We start from the raw sequence: 21,964 nt of genomic DNA on the forward strand, positions 1-21,964 counted from the left end.
AAGGCCGACATAAATATTCAATCAATATCACTTTTAAATGTTCCAGTTGCTATTTTGCATATATATATATATATATATATATATATATATATATATACATATATATATACATAAAAAAGACACTGAGCCTCCACTATATCCTTGCTCTGACCCTAGACTATAGATCCAGAAAATTAATATCCTCATCTTTGATTGCCTACTTACAAAAAAACTAAGGGGAAATGGTCCAAACACTGAGCAAGATGGGCAATTGGCCATTTGATACAAATTAGGTCAAAAACTCAAAATTTCGCTTGGGAACCATTTTTTACTCACCACCCTTGAGATATGTTACATCTTGACCTGAAAAGTACCTAAAGCTGTCAGCTATGCAGTGGAGCAGAAGTATAAAGTTGCTTACTTAATATTTAGTTAGAAGTTATTCAGGGTTCAGCTACAATTCAGACAATTTAAGCAACTTCAAGGTACCTAGATTAAAAATGTTCACTCAAGTAATTATCATTACATCTAAATTATTTTAAATGAAATGTGAAGAGTAAAGATTACAGGATTTATTAATACAGACTAATCTGGCAATCTAAATAATCACCATGTAAGTTAGTTTAGGTATGCATCGTAAAGAAATTAAGTTAAAATGAAGTTATTCATATTTTCTCAGCCTCAGATTTCTATCAGTTGTTGATACGCTGATATTTGTTTGCAGCACAGTAAATCCCACAAACAAATAAGGATTATGATGTCTATACCAGCTATTCTCAACCTTGGGGTCGGGACCCCAATTGGAGTCGTGAGATGATTTCTGGGGGTCGCCAAATCATTTTGGAAGTCAGCTCTGTCTCCACTGTGTTAAAGTGTTTTAGACTTTTTGGTCACTTAATGTCTTTTTTTTTTTGGTCATTTTGTGTTTTTTTTTGTCATTTTGTATCTTTTTTTAGTCGTTTTGTGTATTTTCTGGTCATTTAGTGGGTTTTTTGGTCATTTTGTGTCTTTTTTTGGTCATTTTGTGTCTTTTTTTGGTCATTTTGTGTCTTTTTTGGTAGTTTTGTTTACTTTTTTTGGTCGTTTTGTTTCTTTTTCGGGTGATTTGAACTGTGAGATTGTGTTCAGTGAGTGGGGGTCACGGACAACATGCATGTTAAATTGGGGGTCGCGACTCAAAAAGGTTGAGAACTACTGCTCTATACAGCTAACTGGGTCTTCTTGTACACAGCACTTATTTACCTTTGATTTGAATAAAAGTTGAGTAAGTAAACAAACAAACAAACATGTAAAATCGAATACCTTTATTCAGTTTGTGCAAGTTGTACAACAGATGGTTTTGGATGGTACAACAAGTTACACAACTCTGGCTAGGTCTTTTTAATCTGTGTAATTCTGTAATGGTAACATCCAATCACAACACTAATCAGTTTAAATGAAACATATGGCTTCTGAATCATCTACACAGTGAAGGAACAGAGACGACAGTCCAACAATCGCACACAAATGTTTAACTCAGATCACGTTGAGTGAGAAAGAAAAACATCTTATTAAATGTTGATCTTCTGTAATTCATTGAAACATTAGCACGCAGTATTCAAGTTGTATTCAACAGAGGCAGCAGTTGCTGGGTCTCATGCACTTGGTCCATAATATAGTTTTACTTTGAATGTGAAATTGGGAACAAAAGCATTGGTGACTAAAACTGATTTTTAAAATGTGAACAGGAAAAGGAAATTAAAGCTAGATGAAAAGAACAAAATGCTCTCCTACGAAAACAACTGTAATTTCTTATGGCAACATAATTAATAATTTTGTCATTTCATTTGAAATTTTGCATTTACATACAAAAGAGAAATGGTTTTTGTTAAGGCAAAGTATAAAACTCTGCTAACATTGCTAGAAGAACGGCAGTGACTCAGCAGGATAAAAAATGTTTCAGATCCTCTGAGCAGAACTTTATAAAGTTATCATTCCAGATTGGAGAATATAAAAGCCGAGACCGACAACTATGATGTCGGTGTAGGAAGCATCAGCATGAACAGAAAATAACCATGGACGGGCAATCCTTCACATGAACTCTTTATGATTTTACAACAAACACACACTTTGCTAGAACATCATTAAACTCATGCAATATTTGCCCCGCGGCCTCAAGCAGAAATTACTTCACACTATGTTCTGTGGCTGCACAATGTGGAGAAGAATATAGAAGAAAAACAAAATGAGAGGAAATCAGTCAGTTTCTTAAAACATTAACACCCAAAGCACAAGAAGGTACTTAAAATTGCAGGGTGCACAGTATAATGTGCCACACGACAGCTGGATTCTGGACCATCAACATCCTCACGTCCATCTGGGGGAGAAAAGAGCTGCATGAATGAAAGAACACTGAAGAAGTTACTGTCCTAACTACTACATTTTGTTTTTAATAGCAGTATTGAACTGGTTATTGTGGAATTTTACTGGAATTGGTAGTGGCTACTAGTACTTCTGGTATTGTGACATCCAATCCACTTTATTTATAGAGCACAATTTTAGCAAACACAAGGTTTCCAAAGTGCTGCACAAACAATAAATATATACACTACTGGTCAAAAGTTTTAGAACACACCAACTTTTCCAGAATTTAATTGAAAATGATGCAGTTTAATGTCTCAGTGTACTCTGAAATTAATGCACATTTGCGACATTTAAAATTCTTTATTGAGCATGATAGTGTTTTGAAAGTAAAAAAAAGATTCAAAATCACATTTTATGTTGAACTAAAGGACTAAAAAAAGACACAAAATGACCAAAAAAAGACACAAAATGACTTACAAAGACATGAAAAGAATTCAAAAATGGACAAAATAGCCCAAGACTCCATAGAGTTAAGTTGTTAACCCATTTCTTGTTCCCTGAAAAAGGCCTACTTGTATAATTCTGAAATGTACATTATTTTCCAGTTTTGGTTAAGCTTACCTTTTTTTATTTACCTCTGGCAGTTCACCACTTACCTTTGGACCCTTTCAAGCTGTTCATTTGACTTGAACTGCTTGAATTTCAATAAAAAACTGGAAAAATTGGGGTGTTCTAAAACTTTTGACCGGTAGTGTAACTCAATACAAAGAGATGTAGTAAACAATAGAACAGTAAGATGCAATAAGATAAAATAAATTAAAAAATGGGATAAAAATAAATAAAATAAAATGTAAAATGTACTGCCCGCACAAAATAAAATATGCATGAATACAATAAAATCATAAAATCATAGTTAGCCCACAGCAAGTTAAACTCCAAGACAAACTTCATAGTTTCACGCACCTCTTTCAGCTTCTAGTTAGAGTTCCTTTGCCTCACATTCTTGTCTTTGTGATTTGCAGTAGAGTTGCTCTTACTGAAACAAAAGCATTGGAGAGCAAACATGAGTTCTGCAAAAAGACAAAATCAGAGACAATAGAAACAGTGATCTGTGAGTGTACTTACAGAGGAGCAGATCCTGAGTCGTCATCTGGGCAGCAGGAAGAAAACAACAATAAAAGAGTCAGTTAATAGCAGCTAACATGTGTTACTGCTGTGAGAAATGCATGCCACCCCCCTCTCCCACAAATGATGGTAGCAAATGTTAACATGACATCCTCTGCATCACGGCTCCAATGAGGTTATGATCAAATCCAACTGAATGTGAACTGAAGCATGCCCACCTGTTTCTGACTATAAATATCTTTAAAAATCATATATCCAGCGTTCCAAACAGACACTCATGATTTGTGCTCTGCAAAAGGCACATTACTAAATGCCACCTAACAGGCAACTCTATGTCTCTTTAGTAAATCTGTAATAGGATTTGAACATTGCCATTCATAAACATTTTTTTTGTACACTAGTCTAGACGGAATTGTCCAAAAAGTGAAAGTGAGGAGCATTTATGGGTACAAGTCAGGAACCGGCCTACTTTACTTATCTCAAGGGTGCTGAATCCAAAAAAAAAATGGTTCCCAAGCGAAATTTTGAGTTTTTGACCTTCTAATTTGCATATCAAAATGGCGGCCAAATTGCCCATCTTGCTCAGTTGTTGGACCATTTTCCCCAAGTTTTTTTGTAAGTAGGAAATTAAGTTTCTGGATCTGTAGTCTAGAGTCAGAGCAAGGATATAGTGGAGGCTCGCTGTCTTTTTTATGTATATTTATGCAAAATACCAACTTTTAAGGTGAAATTAAGCATTATTTGTGTCATTTTTTAAGGCCGACATAAATATTCAATCACTTTTAAATGTTCCAGTTGGTATTTTGCATATATATATATATATATATATATATATATATATATATATATCCATAAAAAAGACACTGAGCCTCCACTATATCCTTGCTCTGACCCTAGACTATAGATCCAGAAACTTAATTTCCTCATCTTTGATTGCCTACTTACAAAAAAACTAAGGGGAAATGGTCCAATGACTGAGCAAGATGGGCAATTTGGCCGCCATTTGATACAAATTAAAAGGTCAAAAACACTTTTTTTGGACTCAGCACCCTTGAGATATGTAAGGTAGGCCGGTTCCTGACTTGTACCCATAAATGCTCCTCACTTCTTCTAGGAGGCCTTTATTCTGAAATCCGTCTAGACTACACTGTCCAGAGTCCCCCCTTAGCATCACAGAGGCTCATGCAATACAAGCAAAGGACACCAAAGGAACACTGCAGTGGCTGTTTTCAGATCAACAGCAAACATCTTTGAACTGGCGGAGCTAACACACAACCTGGCAGGTCTAGTGGTGCTATTCACACCAGAGCAAGAGCACAGATTCACAGAGTAGGGCCCTCTCTGTGGCCATAATGGTGAATGAGACACGTGTAAATGATGTACTGACCTTTAGAAGAGGGCTGCCTATCATTTATCATGCATAAAGTACAAGATGCAGAAGGCATGCAGACAGAATGCTGAAACTTCTAACTTTTCAACCCGTTTATGTCAAATCATTACACTCGCTTTACGTGTCTCATTTGACTCTTTCATTGGCTCAAACAAAAGGGTTTAACAGGACAAATAGAGCAAAGTTTACAATATTTTCTTTCCATTTTCTGATTGCAGGGCCAGTGAAAGAGTGACCAAATCTTTGAGCGCATTCCTCTTAGAAGTGGTGACTATGAAAGCAGTTCATTCAGACTCCCATAGCTGTTTTTTTTTTTTTTCACGCGGTCATCTCAGCTCAACCACTTCAGTCCCACATGCAGTTTTGTCCACTTACCAAAATGCAAAATCAGCAGCGAACAGAGAAGTAAAAATGTAAATAATAAAAAAATAATAGTTTCTATCACAGATTGTTTACACAAAAGGCGGAAGCTAACTTCTGTTATTCATTTGAAAAATGTAAATGATATTAAAATCAAAGACAAAGGGTTTATATATAAAGCATGCAACTGTAGTCAGTCTGAACATATTCTCCATCTTCAGAGCAACGATTTGCTGTACGAGGCTCCAACTAGCCATCAGGGGGCGCTAACTCTTCTCAACTCAGTTGAGTAAACAAGGCCTAAAGGTGACCCGCCTAAAAAATAATTAGGCCTTCTTTTAGCCACACATTATGACAGAGGATAAAGGAGTTAAGTGCAGGTTGGCAAATGGCCAATTCTACCCTTCGAAATGTTTATTTCCTGGTGGATATTTTCAGATTTCAGAGATAAACCAATCGATTTCTCAGTAACAGGAAACAGCCAACCAATTCCATTTGTGCCAGTGCATTGAGAACGAAACGGAAATAAAAATTAACTGAATAACAATAAGGATTAATGTTGGATATATTGACTTAATCTTACAAGTAGAATTTTTTTTTTTCTTCAATTCTCAAAATCCTGTTTTTTCAGCGACTTGTTGGGGCATTTTTTTGCCCTTTGTCCCCCTTAATTTCCTTACGCTACTGCAATTAATTTAAATTGTATATGTATTTTGTATATTGTACGTATTTTTATTTTTTATTTTTTTGTTTGTTAGTTTGTGGTTTTTTTGTTTGTTTGTTTGTTTTTTGTTTCGTAATTCTCTGCTTTTTTACATCATGGCCAGGGGAATACAGATGAAAACTAGCCTTCTGGCTAACTCTGGCTTTTTTTTTTTAACCATGTATAATCATGTGTTTTATGAAATTGCACTGTCCCCTTTTAAATAAACTAAAAATAAAATAACATTTATTAGTATATTTCCAGCTCTCTATATTGTACATTTTGAGTTTTTGGAGTTTTATGTGTTTGGTTGTTCGTTTAAATGCTCTTAATGTGTTTTTTTTTTACACTATTATGTGTTCAAATGATCAGTAGATAGGACTCATGCATGTTGTTATTGAATTATTTTTACTGTGATCAAATATCTTTTATTTGCATGTTAAAGGTCCAATTTAGAATGATAAAACATGTTTTTTGTTAGATGGTCTTCGACTGTTTGTAATTTTATAATAATAAAATTGGATTTAATTTGCCCAGTAACCTGGAGCACATTCCTATAAGTGAGAATGAGAGAAGGTTTTATAACCTGGTACATTTTGGAGAAAATGTAGTCATTAAACAGGCAATTTTAATTAGGAATTTGCCATGAAAGAAAGAAAGAAAGTGGGTCGACTAAAAGCCATTTTGCTAGCTACCTATTCATGATGTAAGGATATTTTTCTCCTAAGAAAATGTGTATTTAGGAAGATAGTAGGGGTGTGCCATATCGTATCGTTCACAAAAATATCGGTATATTTTTTTTATGTTTAAAAAAAATGCATATCATGATATTGGCAACATTCGTACTTCTTGATGTAGTGGCGTAAGGCTAACAATTAAAGTTGTTTTAATCAAAAAAAGCCACTTAATCTCTGTTGCTAAACACATGCAGCTTTCAAAATAAGAGCACGGTGTGTTAACAGAATCTACCACAGAACTTACAAGAAGACTGTCAAAATAAGACGCCTTAAATAAAACATACAAGAACCTTTATTCTCCTTTACAAAATGTCATTAAAATATGCCCCCGGAACCCCTAAATGGTTATTTTTATTATTTGCTCATACTCAAGAGTCAAGAGTAATTTTTTTGTATTTGGAAACTGTTGAGATTTGCACTTCACACTTTAGATTTTTATTTATTTATACAGACTAAAAAAAAAATATCATATTTTCTATATCTTTTTAAGTATTTCGTAATATCGTGAAGAATAATCGTTATCGCAAAAAGAGCCTGAAATATCGTGATATTCTTTTAGGGCCATATCGCCCAGCCCTAGAAGATAGCAACATTTCCTGCAAGTTTTTGAATTAACCAACGATTATATCGCACTGATAAATAGGCAGCACAGTAAACGTACCGTCGGTGATCTCATCGGGCTTTCTCCTCTTCTCATAGATGAAGATGATGGTCACCAGGATGATGACCTCAGCCACGATGCCGAGGAACGGCCAGAGAGCAGCCAGGCGGCTGCGAACACGCAGGTGGATCTTATCGGTGGTTGTTCCGAGCTCGTTGGTTCCAGAGCAGACGTAGTCTCCGATGTCTCCTTCCATGCTCAGGTCATTAATGATCAGGGTGGTCTTGTTAGGAGTGCTCTTGATCTCATATTTCTCGACAGTGCCGTTGATGATAGGCTGAGGATTATTTTGAAGCAAGTTATTAATGCAAATAGCAAGAGAGGAATGACAATTCTGCATCATTTCATTTTATTTTGGTGTCCTAGTCTAGACGGAATTGTCCAAGAAGTGAAAGTGAGGAGCATTTATGGGTACAAGTCAGGAACCGGCCTACTTTACTTATTTCAAGGGTGCTGAATCCAAAAAAAATGGTTCCCAAGCGAAATTTTGAGTTTTTGACCTTCTCATTTGCATATCAATATGGCGGCCAAATTGCCCATCTTGCTCAGTCGTTGGACCATTTCCCCTTAGCTTTTTTGTAAGTAGGAAATCAAAGATGAGGAAATTAAGTTTCTGGATCTATAGTCTAGGGTCAGAGCAAGGATATAGTGGAGGCTCAGTGTCTTTCTTATGTATGTTTATATATATGCAAAATATCAACTTTTAAGGTGAAATTAAGCATTATTTGTGTGGTTTTTTTAAGGCCACTTTTAAATGTTCCAGTTGGTATTTTGCATATAGATATACATAAAAAAGACACTGAGCCTCCACTATATCCTTGCTCTGACCCTAGACTATAGATACAGAAACTTAATTTCCTCATCTTTGATTGCCTACTTACAAAAAAAACTAAGGGGAAAGGTTCCAATGACTGAGCAAGATGGGCGATTGGCCATTTGATATACAAATTAGAAGGTTAAAAACTCAAAATTTCGCTTGGGAACCATTTTTTTTGGACTAAGCGACCTTGAGATATGTAAGGTAGGCCGGTTCCTGACTTGTACCCATAAATGCTCCTCACTTCTTATAGGAGGCCTTTATTCTGAAATCCGTCTAGACTATCCTGGAAATAAATCATTTGCAACTTCTAAAACTTCTAACAACATCTAAGAATTAAAAGTGACTGAACTGTTTAGTTTCGTGTGATCTGGTTTTTGAACTGACGATCAAAAATATAATCAATGTTAAGATAATCAAAATTACAATAGAGAAACATATACCCTCATGCTGCCATCTTCCTCTTTGAACCAAGTCCAGTCAGTGGGTAGAGGGTATCCGTGGCTCACACACACCATGGAGCCTTTGTCCTTCTCGTTGCCGTGCTCAGAGTGCTTGTAGGCGGCAACATGTGGAAGAGCTACCGCAAGAAGAGAAACAAGCTCAAATTAGAACATGAAAGTCTGTAAATTACCTAAATTAAGTGCCCTTATTCTATTAAGGTATTTTTTAAATCTTTTTTTATTTTTTTAATGAGCATACTTGGCATCCAGTGTTTATTTATGTATTGGTATTATTAGCATAATTGTTAATGTTTCTGTTTCTCTGCTTTTTTGCCTCCCTATATATTATTATATATTATTATAATACTATGTTTTTTGTTTTGTTTTGCATTTATTTTTCTTTTGTGGTTCTTTGTTCTAATGTACCCTTTAAAAAACAAAAATATGGAAAACAGCTGTGGAATAAGTAATGTCTTGTACTGATGCTTATGAATGCTAATTTCCAATAAAAAAATATATAAACAAAAATAAATAAATTAAGTGCCCTTAATAGTTTAACTTGAAGTGAGAAGCACCTTTACATAGATAAACAAAAATCCAAAATGCAATTGGAAAGGTTAAAGAGCTAGCTTTATTATAATTATTTTATGGATTGCCATGATCAATAGCTTGCTTATTACCATAGCTTTAAACATACAATAAATGAGAAGTACTCTGAGTAAATTCATAGGACACTGTCTATATTGGATGTGTTGATCAAATGACCACACCCAGATCATGGACTAGACCAGCAGGACAGCCAAAACATCACCTTTGGATTGAGTTTTTATTACTATTTTATTGTTTTACTGTTTTTAGTATTTTATTGTTTTCATTGTTTATATTTATACCTATTTGTGTATGATTTATTGTATTTTAATAACAGCACTTTGGTCAACTGAGGTTGTTTTTAAATGTGCTCTATAACTAAACTTTGACTTGACCTGACTCACACAACATCACATGATACTTCCTGGAAAATTGCCACCTTTAAAATTCAACTATTTTAAAAAATAACATTTGTGACCACATTAGCTTAAACCCCGACATAAAGATAAACATGAAGTTGACATAAAATGGCCACTTAACGTTTATCCGTTGTATTTATTCATTAACTTACTTTTTACTTCAATCGTCTGCTTCGCCTCTGGCTCAGTCAGGAAGACACATTCATATTTTCCACCGGAACTGTGAGTGATTTTGTCCAAACTATGGAAGGAAAAAGAATAAAGATTATGACCAATGCAACTCTCGTCATTAACAGAACTCAGGTGATTTTTTTCTCTCTCTGCAGACCTAGCAGCTAGCACTAGCAGCTAGCACTAGCAGCTAGCACTAGCAGCCTTGTGTTTATCAGAAACCAATTCAGCTGAAGACACTTTAATGACAGTGATTTCTTTTCCACTTAGCCAAGTAGAAAATTCACAACAGAACCCTGTTTGTGCTGGAGAGCCAAGGGTTAAAATAAAGCTGCTTGTCCATGCAACAAATATTTCAAATTTCCCCTAGTGATCACAATCCCACTTTGTTTTATGCTGCTGTCCCGTACAGTGCTGCCTGCTCTCTAATGGGGAATTAAGGTCAGGGCAAGTGAGCAAACTGCTCGGGGCGCTTATCCTGCTGCCAAGACTACCGGCAAAGCTGCACGACTGCATGCTCCATCTCTCTGCTAATCAGGAGCAGTGAATGGCTGAATGGAGCCTCTAGCTCTGCTGCTAATGGAGGATGGGAGCACAGTGAAAGGGGGAGGGACAACAGCAACAAGCAAAAAGGAAAAGTGCAAGAGAGCGAACATTAGAGGACTGACATTAGTAGCAGAGCCAGAAAGAGACACGATATCATTCAGAGAGAAGGACTAGAGCCAGACATGCAATGCAAACATTGCTCACAGTCAGAGACGAAGACTAAGAAATAACTACGTCTTCTAAAATGTACATAGGATTATGATTTTCGAATTATCATTATTTTATTTTTTTCTGATTTTCAAGTTGCCTATCAATTTAGGTATAAGTATGTCTTTGTAAGAGTATTGTGATAGTTTAAATGCTTTTGCAAGGATGTGATTTTGATTTTATTTATATTATGTTTTTTATTTTTATTTTTATTTTTTAAAACCATTTCTTTCTTTTTATGTTTTGATGGAAAGACTTGACATGTTTACAAGATGTAGAGCAACATGCTCTTTTGTTTTTCTGTTTTGTTTTTCTTCAAATAAAAAGTTTAATAACAAAAACATGTACATAGGATATCTAAAAGTATTAAAGCTGGCTGGGTTTGCTACTTTCTTGTATGGTTCATTCACTCATACTGTTAATCACTGAATTGCACGGCTGTCCAAAACATAAACAAGCATCTTCTTCTGCTTTATGAGCTGGTGGGAAACAGCATAGACACATAACCATATTCAAGACAAAGGACATTTATATTACTATCAGAGACTGAGCACACTTGCATGCCATATTAACTTCAGGGCAGATCTGCCCATATGGCACACTTGGGTGGATTTGGCTACTTACCGAAGGGTTGTGAATGGAGCAGCATCACCAGACTGGGAGGTTTCAATGACTTTGCCATTGTACATCCAGTGGGAACCCTTAATGGGAAGGTTGGACTCTGTCAGGTTGCAGCTGAGGACCGCAGAGGTCTGGTTGCTGACCTCAGACGGTTCAGTGATGATGTTTGGGGCTAAGGATAAACAGAGATGGAAAAATTCAATAATCATTCTTTTCTAAAGTAAAAAATACATCTCATTGGCATTAATTACGTTTGTTTGGAAGGTTTAGACATGTATGCTGTCCTACAAAGGCAAAACCCAGTAACTACATATTTGGTCAAAAATTAATTAAAAAGTAGCTTTTTAAATTTGCAGTAAATACATAATCTCAATATGTTTGTTCTTCATTACTGACCTGAAGGTATTTTCTTGAAATTATCATTATCACTGTGTACATCATCTGAAATTTTGGTTCTCAACACTCAACAGTTGTCTTTACAGAATTAAATTATTTGATGTGTCAAAATGTCATTAGATATAGCAGGTAAAGGACATCCCTATACTCTATGCTCACTTATTGATGAGCAAAGGAATAAAAAGGTAGTGGTGAAAGAGGTAAACTATGAGATTATATATATATATATATATATATATACGCCATCTATATATAGTATATATAGATATATACTTCATTTTGTCCTCTGTAATTCTTCCAAGTCTTGCCAGGGTGTAAATAGTTTGTTGTCATGACAATTGTTGAGTGTTACGAGGTAAGATGGAAATTTAAGGATTACTAACCAGTAATTAATCAGATTACTAAATCCTTGGCATTATCCTTTACCTTGCTAAGCTTAAGACAAATCGGTTTCCACAAATTAAAAAGGGAAAACAGTGACAAGTTCTCAACAAATGCACAGAACTTTCCAAGAGAGGTGGAAAGAGCTCCCCAACATGGAGAGTTCTGTCACACCAAAAGTAGAATGGAGGGGAGAAAAGGAGTTTTACTGGACACACTTGTAGATACATTACAGTAGTCTACAACAAGGTCATGGGGGAAAGATCTTTAAATACATGCAGAAGAAGCAGCAAGAAGGGGATGAATTATAATTGGCAGCATCACTGCCAATCACATCTCATTGCTTCAGCTGGGTGAAGGAAACTGACAATTCTTCAAAATAAAAATAATACTGGACCACAAGGCAGAAAGATATCCCATGGCTGAGAATATAATTTTAATTATTAGTTGCCAACTTCTGTGCCTACAGTTCAGTAGGTTATAAGCCACAGGAATGGTCTACAAGCATAAACATCAGGGTCATCGCCAATGTTAGTATCAATTAAGGGAAATGCTAGCAAAATAAATATCTACCAAGAAGCAATGCTAATAAAGAAATCTGACACCCCTTTTTATTTTTATTAAACCATTTGATATTTTGTTCATATGCAGTAAGTTTCCTGCAGAAGCCATTTGCAAATTTCCAACCTTATGACCAGTATTATATGTAAAACCTATCATAGATGGACCCAAGCCTTGAATCAGGGGAAAAAAAGGCATCAGATTGAAGACATGTTCTGTGTCAGGTGATACAGGATAAGGAAGCTGCCGAGCCTAGCCACACCTCATGACTAGGTTGGCTTCTGCTACAGGACAACCTTGGAGCTTTTGAGGAGAGGAGAGGGAGAGTGTATACTGGGTGAAGCAGGATGGAGAGGGTACTGGACCGGGAAGTATGGGGAGTTGAGTGTAACAGGAGCTGAATGTCCAGGACTTCACTAATGAGGAGAGAACAGCCAAGCTACTTTGACCTGAGTCTCCTCCTGCTTCCTCTGACACTCACTTTCGATCACAATAATGTTTGCCTGCGAGCGGATCCACTTGATTTTTGGCGTCTTCCTCAGTTCATTGCGGTCGGGGTCGTTGGAAGCGCGGCACTCGTACGTGCCCGAGTCGTTGAGGGAGAGGCTAGTGAGGTGGATGGTGCTAGTGGCGTGCTCTATATATGTGGCGTTCACTTGCACACGGTCATCCCGTGCCCCGTCAAAGAGCTGGGTGAAGGTCTCGTTGGGCTCTTCACCTTCTACAAACCACCACTGCACCTCAGGGATGGGGTTCCCTATGACCTCACAGTGGAGCTGCGCGCTGTCACTGATCAGCTTCATCTGAGACAGCGGAGACTTGATAAAACCAGCTGAGCACCAATTACAGTCAGCCCAGTACAGAGATTTATGGAATTGTATTTAAGTGGTGGGTGTAAATAAAGCAAGCCAGGTGATTTCATGGATTGATGATAAAAGGCCATGATGAAAGAAAGACAAGCAAGTAGGAAAAAGAAACAAAAAGAAACAAAGTTAATAAAACACAAATGAAATGAAAATATGAAAGTATGCACATAGAAAAAGCATAGATAAGAGCAGCATTTTCACCCAATTATTTTGGTAGATGTTTTGATCATCCCTGGTACTCTGACCCACAAAGACAACAATAAGAAATTCAACATACAAAAGGAAATTGAGGATTACCTTAGCTGATCTGAAAATGCAGGATCAACACTCAATTTCCAAATGTATTATGTACATCAAGCTTCATGGAGGCTTTAATGTTTCATTATTGTTTTAGAAAGGTGTTGACACAATGGTAAAATTATTTGGGGGGCTGTAATCTGTGCTGCAGATTAATTATATTGCATTAGTTTTGGAGGCGTTTATGATATTCTGCCCTTTTATATTAATGAGAGTAGAGTACAAATTATGCTTTGGGTGATCATTTCTTATAAGACTAATTTGCTTATTTTATTAAATCAAGTGCATTTCTAAGGGTGTTTCTTGTGTTTGAAGACAATAATATTAATACATAAATAATAAGACTGTGGGCAAAAAAAAGCTATGATCAAGACATTCCTAAAGGCAGTTATGCAAGAAAAACAAAAAACACAACATTTAAAGCATGCAATAGCATTCCCATAAAATCAAACAAAGTGCAATGAATGAAACAGAACATGAAGAGAAAAGCAGAGGAGGTTGAAATGAAAAACCATTTCACATTATAAAATTAAAAATGAAAATCCATGGGCTTAGGACATGCAAGCATTTTGGGCTGGTGTCTTTCCTGTGTTGTGCCTTGCAGCACCAAACAGTGGTTGGTTTGTTCAACTAGGCTAACACTTATTTTTCAGAAAATCCTGCTAAATGTTTCATGGAGGTTAAGCACATGACACCAATGTATTGAAAGCCATTAAGGCATGCACATGTGAATAACCTTAAACACATATTTTTAGCAATTGGCTGTACCAAAAAGATTTAGAAAGGAATACATCTATGTTTTGAATGAAATGTGCTAGTTTGCATAATTAGGCTGTCAAATCCTGCTCAAAAGTGTACGTGTGGCTGTGTCAGGCTGCACTATAATGCTCACAAAACACAGACCATATGTTATGTCTCAGAAAATCTCTTCCTGACAGATTAACTTCTCTTTTAACAATGTGTTCCCTTCCCTGTAACTCAGCTCTCCGCATTCATAGCAGGCAGGGGGACTTGTTTGGCCACTCAGTGGTGGTCAGGGGGGTTAAACTCTTAGGTGGGTCCAGGAAAAAATAACATTCTCACGCAACAGGCCAAAGCATGGCCAGCTTGTTCCCGTCCTCTCAGAAATATTCTAAAAACTAACACAAGCAGAACAAAACCTGGGCTGGGCAAAGAGTACCGTACCCAGCACCAATAACCAAAACCAGTCTGATGAAAACTGGGTTCTTCCTCGAGATTTAACAGTAAACTTGCATATCATCTTTTCTTTTCTCAATTACCTTAATGAAAATATACTTTATTTTGTGCTGGACAAGCTCAATTTTCAAAAACACTTCAAATGAAAACTGTCAGACATTAATTAAGACAAAACAAAATAAGCTGACAAGAGCCTCAGTCTCTACACCTACATCATGTGACCTTTCTGGCTTAGTGGCACACACTGTAGCTACTAAAGGTCACCTTTGTAGCACATACTGAATGAAAGTTCAAATTTAAATATAGTCGAGGACCTAGTCCTAATCTTGGCAACGCAATTTACTGCCTTTAGCCCTATGCTCTTTAACATGAAACCAGACTACATGAGTTTTGAGCCCTTTCAGAGAACAAAAGCCTGGATATCTATACAATTACCATACAAAAAAAGATTAAATATTATTGTAACACAAAGCAAGAGATTTTTTTTTTCAGCACAAAAAATAGAAGGGAGCAAATAAACCCAAACTAAGGGAATATGTGCTTTATCTTCATAGAGAGTTCATCTTTTATTCAAGTGACTGGTTAAAAATTAACTGGAATTTATTGAGCCTTTTGAAAAATAAAGGGTATACACAAAGACCAACAGATGTAACCCTCAGGCCACTTTCAACACTCTGGGAACATAGTATATTGAAATTTTCAGGCTGAACAGGAAGAGCTAGTACAATGTAACACCCTAGAAGATGGATGCCCATGGTTTTAACATGATTAAAGCAGTTAATTTTACACTTTAATCATTTTAGTCTTGAATTAGTTGTTCTAGACCTGCTTGGAAATAACTTGTGAGGAGTAGGCCTTTACTTGTTATTTTCAGCCCACAAGAACCTGTTGGATGTGACCTGATCTTCCAGGTCTTACTGCCCATGTGGTGAACGGCACATTTGTCATCATTATATGGATGTCAACTTCTACACTCATTATCAGTGCTTTTGCAGGCTTTTATCATTAAAGGGTCATTTAAGTGAGAGGCTGTTAAGCAGCTGGGATCTCAAAATGGTGGTCAATACCAAAATTATATTATTATTCACCAAATTACTGGCACTGAAAATCCAGTACTCTAAATATGTGAAAAAACAGGCTTTTCCTGCCTTTTGACCCACAAAGTAGTCTTGCCTATTTGCCCGCCAAAGTAAAGCTGGAGAAGAAGCTGAAACTCGAGGGAAATCTAATTTGACTCGTGATCTGCAGGGCTGTCGTTACTAAAGCAGGAAACACTGCATGGTATGAGGGCTCCTTGTGTTTGACACACAAGCATACAAAATCCATAAACAGACTGGTTGCTGGTACTCTGCAATATAAAAGTTACCCGGTTTCACTCTTGCTTTAGGAAATCATGCCAAATGAAGGATGCATTTGACTTTCATAGCCCATAGTTTTGCAACATATATCAGCGCATGTGCACTTGCCAATCTCAACCGCTTTAGGATGACGAAACATTAAGAGGACATTGACCAAGTTTGGATTTTTAAGTGTACTTAAAAATGTGTGAGTAACTATTTTGGTGTCAAGTCAACAGCAAAGAAAGCTTAAAGCAATTTCAACATCATTCCATTTTAAGTAAGTAAAAAGAAATAGTCATAAACAGCCAAGAAATTAAATCCTATCATGACTGAATACATTGACACTGAATCAGTTCCCTGTCATATAGGGCTGGGAGATGTGATATATAAAAATGAAAAGATATAATTATCTGCATCACAAGGTTTAAAGACCTGTAACAGAGCTACATTATGGCTACGTTTACCTTATTTGGATGACGCTTTACATTCCGTTTCTTCGGTTTTATCTACGTTACATCATTCTTAGATAATCAGGGCAATTGTAAGTTAGCTTTATAATCAAACTAAAACAGTGCTGCTCTTTGTATTGCTAGTAGAGATAAAAACAAGCAATTAAATAGTCCTATTCATACTGCTCCCACCTAATTCCTTGGGTATTTTAAGTTGTTCCCAGAGTATCAAATAAAGAATAGCTTGTTCTTATATCTGTTTGTTATTTACCATTGTGGTCCTCGCACCTTTGACTCTCATGTAACGTGATAACAACAGATAACAGATTATGATCGATGTAACCAAGAAAAGAGCTGAGTATTAATTAAATACAGGTTGTTATCGAGAGACGTTAATCATTGGCGACAATCTGATAGGAAGCAGAAGTGCAAGTGGCATCGATAAGACTCTCTTCTCAACCCTTTAATAGTAAATAGGGATGCACAATATTAATAATAATAATAAAACATTTTATTTGGGGGCGCCTTTCTTGGCACTCAAGGACACCGTACAAAAAAGATAAATATTATCCGCACGTTATCAGTATCGGCCGATATTGGCTTGAAAATGAACTATGGGACGCCGATATATAATAAACTGATTAAATAATGGGGTGCACATCACCTTATGTTCTGATTAGGGACTGAAGCTGCTTATATTTTTTGTACTTTTTGTGATTCTGTTTGCAGAGTGCAGATTGAGTCGTCACATACTGGGCTCCTGTTTTAAGTTAAATTTGAATTTAAGCAGCAGTCTGTTCGGTACATGTCGTTTTATTCAATTTGGGTTTAATTGCTGTACAGTTGCACTTGTCACATGTTCCCAGTGAACACAGGTTATGTTTACTTATTATGTCAATTGGGAAATTGGCCAAATGTGCCCTGATTGTGGGTATTAGTTGGGGAAATATGGGCTAAATGAGGCATATAGTACAACAGAAAATGTCAAGGGCTCAAAACAGCACCCAGTGACAGCGGAGAGGCATCATGTGGCTGGGCCTGCTGGATCAAAGACAGCTGATAGTCAGAACAAGCCCCCAACTATGCTAACTGAACCTTGCTAACTGAACTATGCTAACTGTGGGAAGCTGTCAATTGTGACGTTACAAGCCATGGCTCCGGTTTCTAAAACGCCGTGAGGAAAGGCTTATCAAAAGGACTCGGATTGTTTTACCCCAAGGGTGAAAGTAACGACGTCAGTTAACGTTAATTCCCATTAGCAACCCCGTTGTAACGGTAACGTTACGCAACTACGAGTTCAATGTAGGCCTGGGCCGATAATCAATTAATCACACGATAAATTAAATGAACTCAATAATTTTGCCGGCCTCGATATATCGCCATGCGCATGCGTGTTTGTTTTCCTCATCTGTTGCCTCCAAGCAGGCTGGATGACAAGAGGGTTCACTCTGAGCTGGATCTCAGCACCTGGGCGCTTTTGTTCCATAGCAGAATGAGCGGAGTGAACCCTCCTGTCAGTCATCCAGTCTCTTTGTCTCTGTGGCATTATCATTAGCATTGGCTACACACAGAGTGCAGCAGGTGAGCCTCGTGCGGAGCAACGCCAGGAAAAAAGATGATTGCAAAGCCAAATGCCACAGCCCCGGTGTGGGAATATGTCTGTTTCAAACCGAATGAAAAAGGTGAGCCCATCAACACACGGACGAGCCTGTATGCCCAATTTGTTCAAAAGTGGTGGCAACAAAAAAAAGCCACCACAACAAACTTGCATGCCCATCTAAAGCAGAACCAGCCGACCCAGTTTTCCCAGCTGGGGAAAAAATGCTGAAGGCTCTGCAGCTGGAGATGCAGAGCCTTCGTCCCGACAGTCAACACTGGTCCACAAAGTCAATATAAACGCTGTGCGCTCACAGAAAGTGGAGTTTGTTACATTGCAAAATAAATGCTGCCCTTTTTAAAAAAAAAAAAGTATTTATTTATTTAGGATATTTAAACGTTCTTAAAATTACAATTACAATGGTAAAAAACACTGAGAATTAAAAGTGTATTGTATTTGAAAGGCTGTGCATTATTATGATATATTATCATGTTGACAATAATATCGTTTATCGGCAATAATTTGTGGGACAATATATCGTCCAGCAAAATTTGTTATCGTCCCAGGCCTAGTTCAATGGACACAACAACAGCAGGGTTACACCATACGGTTCTGATTAACATCATCATGTGACCCACTACACACGCATGACGTTTGACAAATATTTAAATCCATTTCTGTAGAACTGAAACAGGCGGAAATAAAACACAGACAACACGATGTCAACGCTGTTTAACTGACGTCACGAGCCCACCTGTCAATCATCCGAACGGACCATTTTAGCAATAACACGAGCCCAATGCGGCTAATGTTAGCGCTAATGTAAATGTTTCTCATTAAGGCGGAGTATATCTTGTGATAATGGTGGCTACAAAGACATTCGACATTTTAAAAAAAATTCAACTCTAGTATGGTTAAAAAAACAGGTCCTGGAATCAACATTTTGATGTTCGTAGTCAGAGCAAAGTCTACATCTTGAACCAACATGGTTTAGGAAAACAATGAACATAATGTTGTAATCAGTGGCGACTTACTCGCAACCCCACAGTTTCTTTCATGTATTGTTCTTATGAATGTGCGCATATGTATAAATGCAATTATGTATCTATGAATATGTTTATGATTATTTGGACATGTTGGTGCAAGTGAATATGGGCACGTATGTGTTCAGGTGCACAGGCATATGTGTGCATGTTTATTTTCTGTTTCTATTCTCTTTTTCTCTTTTTTGTTGTTTATTTTCTATCAATAAGGACTTTACATGGATAGCATTTGATTTATTTTGTCTCATCGTATTCATACCCTGGCATTCATTGTATTGACGATGCCCATGTAATGTGCAAAAAACTTGAAGTTTGAAGTGAACTTAAAGTTTAAAAAAAAAAAAAAAAAAAAAAGGACTAGGATTGTTTTACCCCAAGGGTGAAAGTGACGTCAGTTATCGTTAATTCCCATAGCAACCCCGTTTTAACGGTAACGTTACGCAACTACGAGTTCAATGGACACAACAACAGCAGGGTTACACCATACGGTTCTGATTAACATTATCATGTGACCCACTACACACGCATGACGTTTGACAAATATTTAAATCCATTTCTGTAGAACTGAAACAGGCGGAAATAAAACACAGACGACACGATGTCAACGCTGTTTAACCCTATAAAGCCAAGTGTATCATATTAGATACAGTTATTTTTGAGACCTCTACATCAAAAACCTGATGTATACATGTGTTAACGATAAACAAACTGAGCAACAAATTGCACAAAAATACCAGATGTAGCAAAAATGATATGCAGGTTCCACGAATGGATCATTGCTGCATTAAAAAACTTCATATCTGCAGATGTATGATGTTGTGTTATATGGAAAAAATATGTATTTTGCATGTTTGAGGAAAAAGGAAAAGTCAAAGTCTTAATAGGTTAAAAATGTTAGGTTTTATATGTTTTTGTTAGTTCAAGAAAAACAATCTGTGAGCAACAAATTGCACAAAAAGACCTGATGTATCAAATATGATACAAATTAGAATTCATATATGCAATTTATTTATTTTTTAAAATTCGTCAGCAGGTTAATAAGCACTCGGTTTTTAATTTTTTTTTAATTTTCTGGCAATTATTTCATGGTTCAGGCTATTTTACAGGGTTAACTGACGTCACGAGCCCACCGGTCAATCATCCGAACGGACCATTTTAGCAATAACACGAGCCCAATGCGGCTAATGTTAATGTAAATGTTTCTCATTAAGGCGGAGTATATCTTGTGATAACGGTGGCTACAAAGACATTCGACATTTTAAAAAAATTCTACTCTAGTATGGTTAAAAAAACAGGTCCTGGAATCAACATTTTGATGTTCGTAGTCGGAGCAAAGTCTACATCTTGATCCAACATGGCGGACACAGAGTTCTTACCTGTGGAAGCATTCGCTCGCCAGCAGCTCAGCAGCAGGGCGCTGACAGCCCACAATAACTTCATGGTGGATAATTTTGTATTAACTAAGGCGTCGAATAAACGCAGTGTTAACTACGACGGGGTGAGTCTTGCTCCTCCTTTTTATGGGGAACTTCCAGCGAGGTGGAGAAGCTGAAATGTTTCAGAGCGGAGCTGATGCAGTCGGTCGTCCTCTAGTTGCACCACGCGCACACGCCTTGTTCAGCACGTACGCATGACGTAGTGTTTAGGGGCGTGGTTACGTCAAATGAGTTTTTTTTTTTTCTTTTTTAACCCTATAAAGCCTGAACCAATCCAATCCAATCCCCTTCATTTATATAGCACAATTTTAGCAAATACAAGGTTTCCAAAGTGCTGCACAAACAATAAATACATAACACAATACAAAGAGATGTAGTAAACAATAGATCAGTAAGATGCAATAAATTAAAAATGGGATAAAAATAAATAAAATAAAATATAAAATGTACTGCCCGCACAAAATAAAATATGCATGAATACAATAAAAACAAAAAATCATAAAATCAACATAAAATCAACATAAAATCAACACTCTACGTGGTGTTAAAAGCCAACGAGAAGAGGTGGGTTTTAAGAAGAGATTTAAAATGAGACAGTGCCATGAAATAATTGCCAGAAAATTTAAAAAAATTAAAAACCGAGTGCTTATTAACCTGCTGACGAATTTAAAAAAAAAAAAAAAAATTGCATATATGAATTCTAATTTGTATCATATTTGATACATCAGGTCTTTTTGTGCAATTTGTTGCTCACAGATTGTTTTTCTTGAACTAACAAAAACATATAAAACCGTAACATTTTTAACCTATTAAGACTTTGACTTTTCCTTTTTCCTCAAACATGCAAAATACATATTTTTTCCATATAACACAACATCATACATCTGCTGATATGAAGTTTTTTAATGCAGCAATGACTGATCCACTCGTGGAACCTGCATATCATTTTTGCTACATCTGGTATTTTTGTGCAATTTGTTGCTCAGTTTGTTTATCTTCAACACATGTATACATCAGGTTTTTGATGTAGAGGTCTCAAAAATTACTGTATCTAATATGATACACTTGGCTTTATAGGGTTAAACATATACAGCAGTAGTACAGTAACAGGAGTAGCAGGGTAAACATTACATTAATAAAAATTTAAGAAACATCTAAATAATACAAAAATAAAGATAAATACATAACTAGAAAATGAAAATAACAATAGTAGTGAAATAATAAAAGAAAATATATATATATATATATATAAATAAAGATTGCCAGGGGTCACAAGGGAAGAAAAATTAAA

General features: G+C 36.5%; 1 protein-coding gene across 1 annotated transcript; it reads right to left on the bottom strand.

The window, feature by feature from the left end:
• Positions 1 to 1,268: 1,268 nt before the first annotated feature.
• On the bottom strand, positions 1,269 to 20,840 carry bsg (basigin). Its single transcript, XM_059342027.1, has 8 exons — positions 20,614 to 20,840; positions 11,114 to 11,282; positions 9,718 to 9,806; positions 8,559 to 8,695; positions 7,299 to 7,575; positions 3,448 to 3,472; positions 3,286 to 3,358; positions 1,269 to 2,335 (listed from the first exon to the last, which is right to left on the bottom strand). Exons 1-7 carry the CDS (start codon positions 20,675 to 20,677, stop codon positions 3,298 to 3,300), a joined length of 822 nt encoding a protein of 273 aa, XP_059198010.1. The 5' UTR covers positions 20,678 to 20,840; the 3' UTR covers positions 1,269 to 2,335; positions 3,286 to 3,297.
• Between the last annotated feature and the right edge of the window lie 1,124 nt (positions 20,841 to 21,964).

The sequence above is a fragment of the Centropristis striata genome, chromosome 9 (assembly GCF_030273125.1).
Source record: "Centropristis striata isolate RG_2023a ecotype Rhode Island chromosome 9, C.striata_1.0, whole genome shotgun sequence".
NCBI lineage: Eukaryota > Metazoa > Chordata > Actinopteri > Perciformes > Serranidae > Centropristis > Centropristis striata.

Coding starts and splice junctions, on each gene's coding strand:
- bsg (XM_059342027.1), bottom strand. CDS start 20,677: ATGAAGTTATTGTGGGCTGTCAGCGCCCTGCTGCTGAGCTGCTGGCGA. Junction 8,696..9,717: donor GCAGACGATTGAAGTAAAAA/GTAAGTTAATGA, acceptor TTCTTGCGGTAG/CTCTTCCACATGTTGCCGCC. Junction 3,359..3,447: donor GACTCAGGATCTGCTCCTCT/GTAAGTACACTC, acceptor CTTTTGTTTCAG/TAAGAGCAACTCTACTGCAA.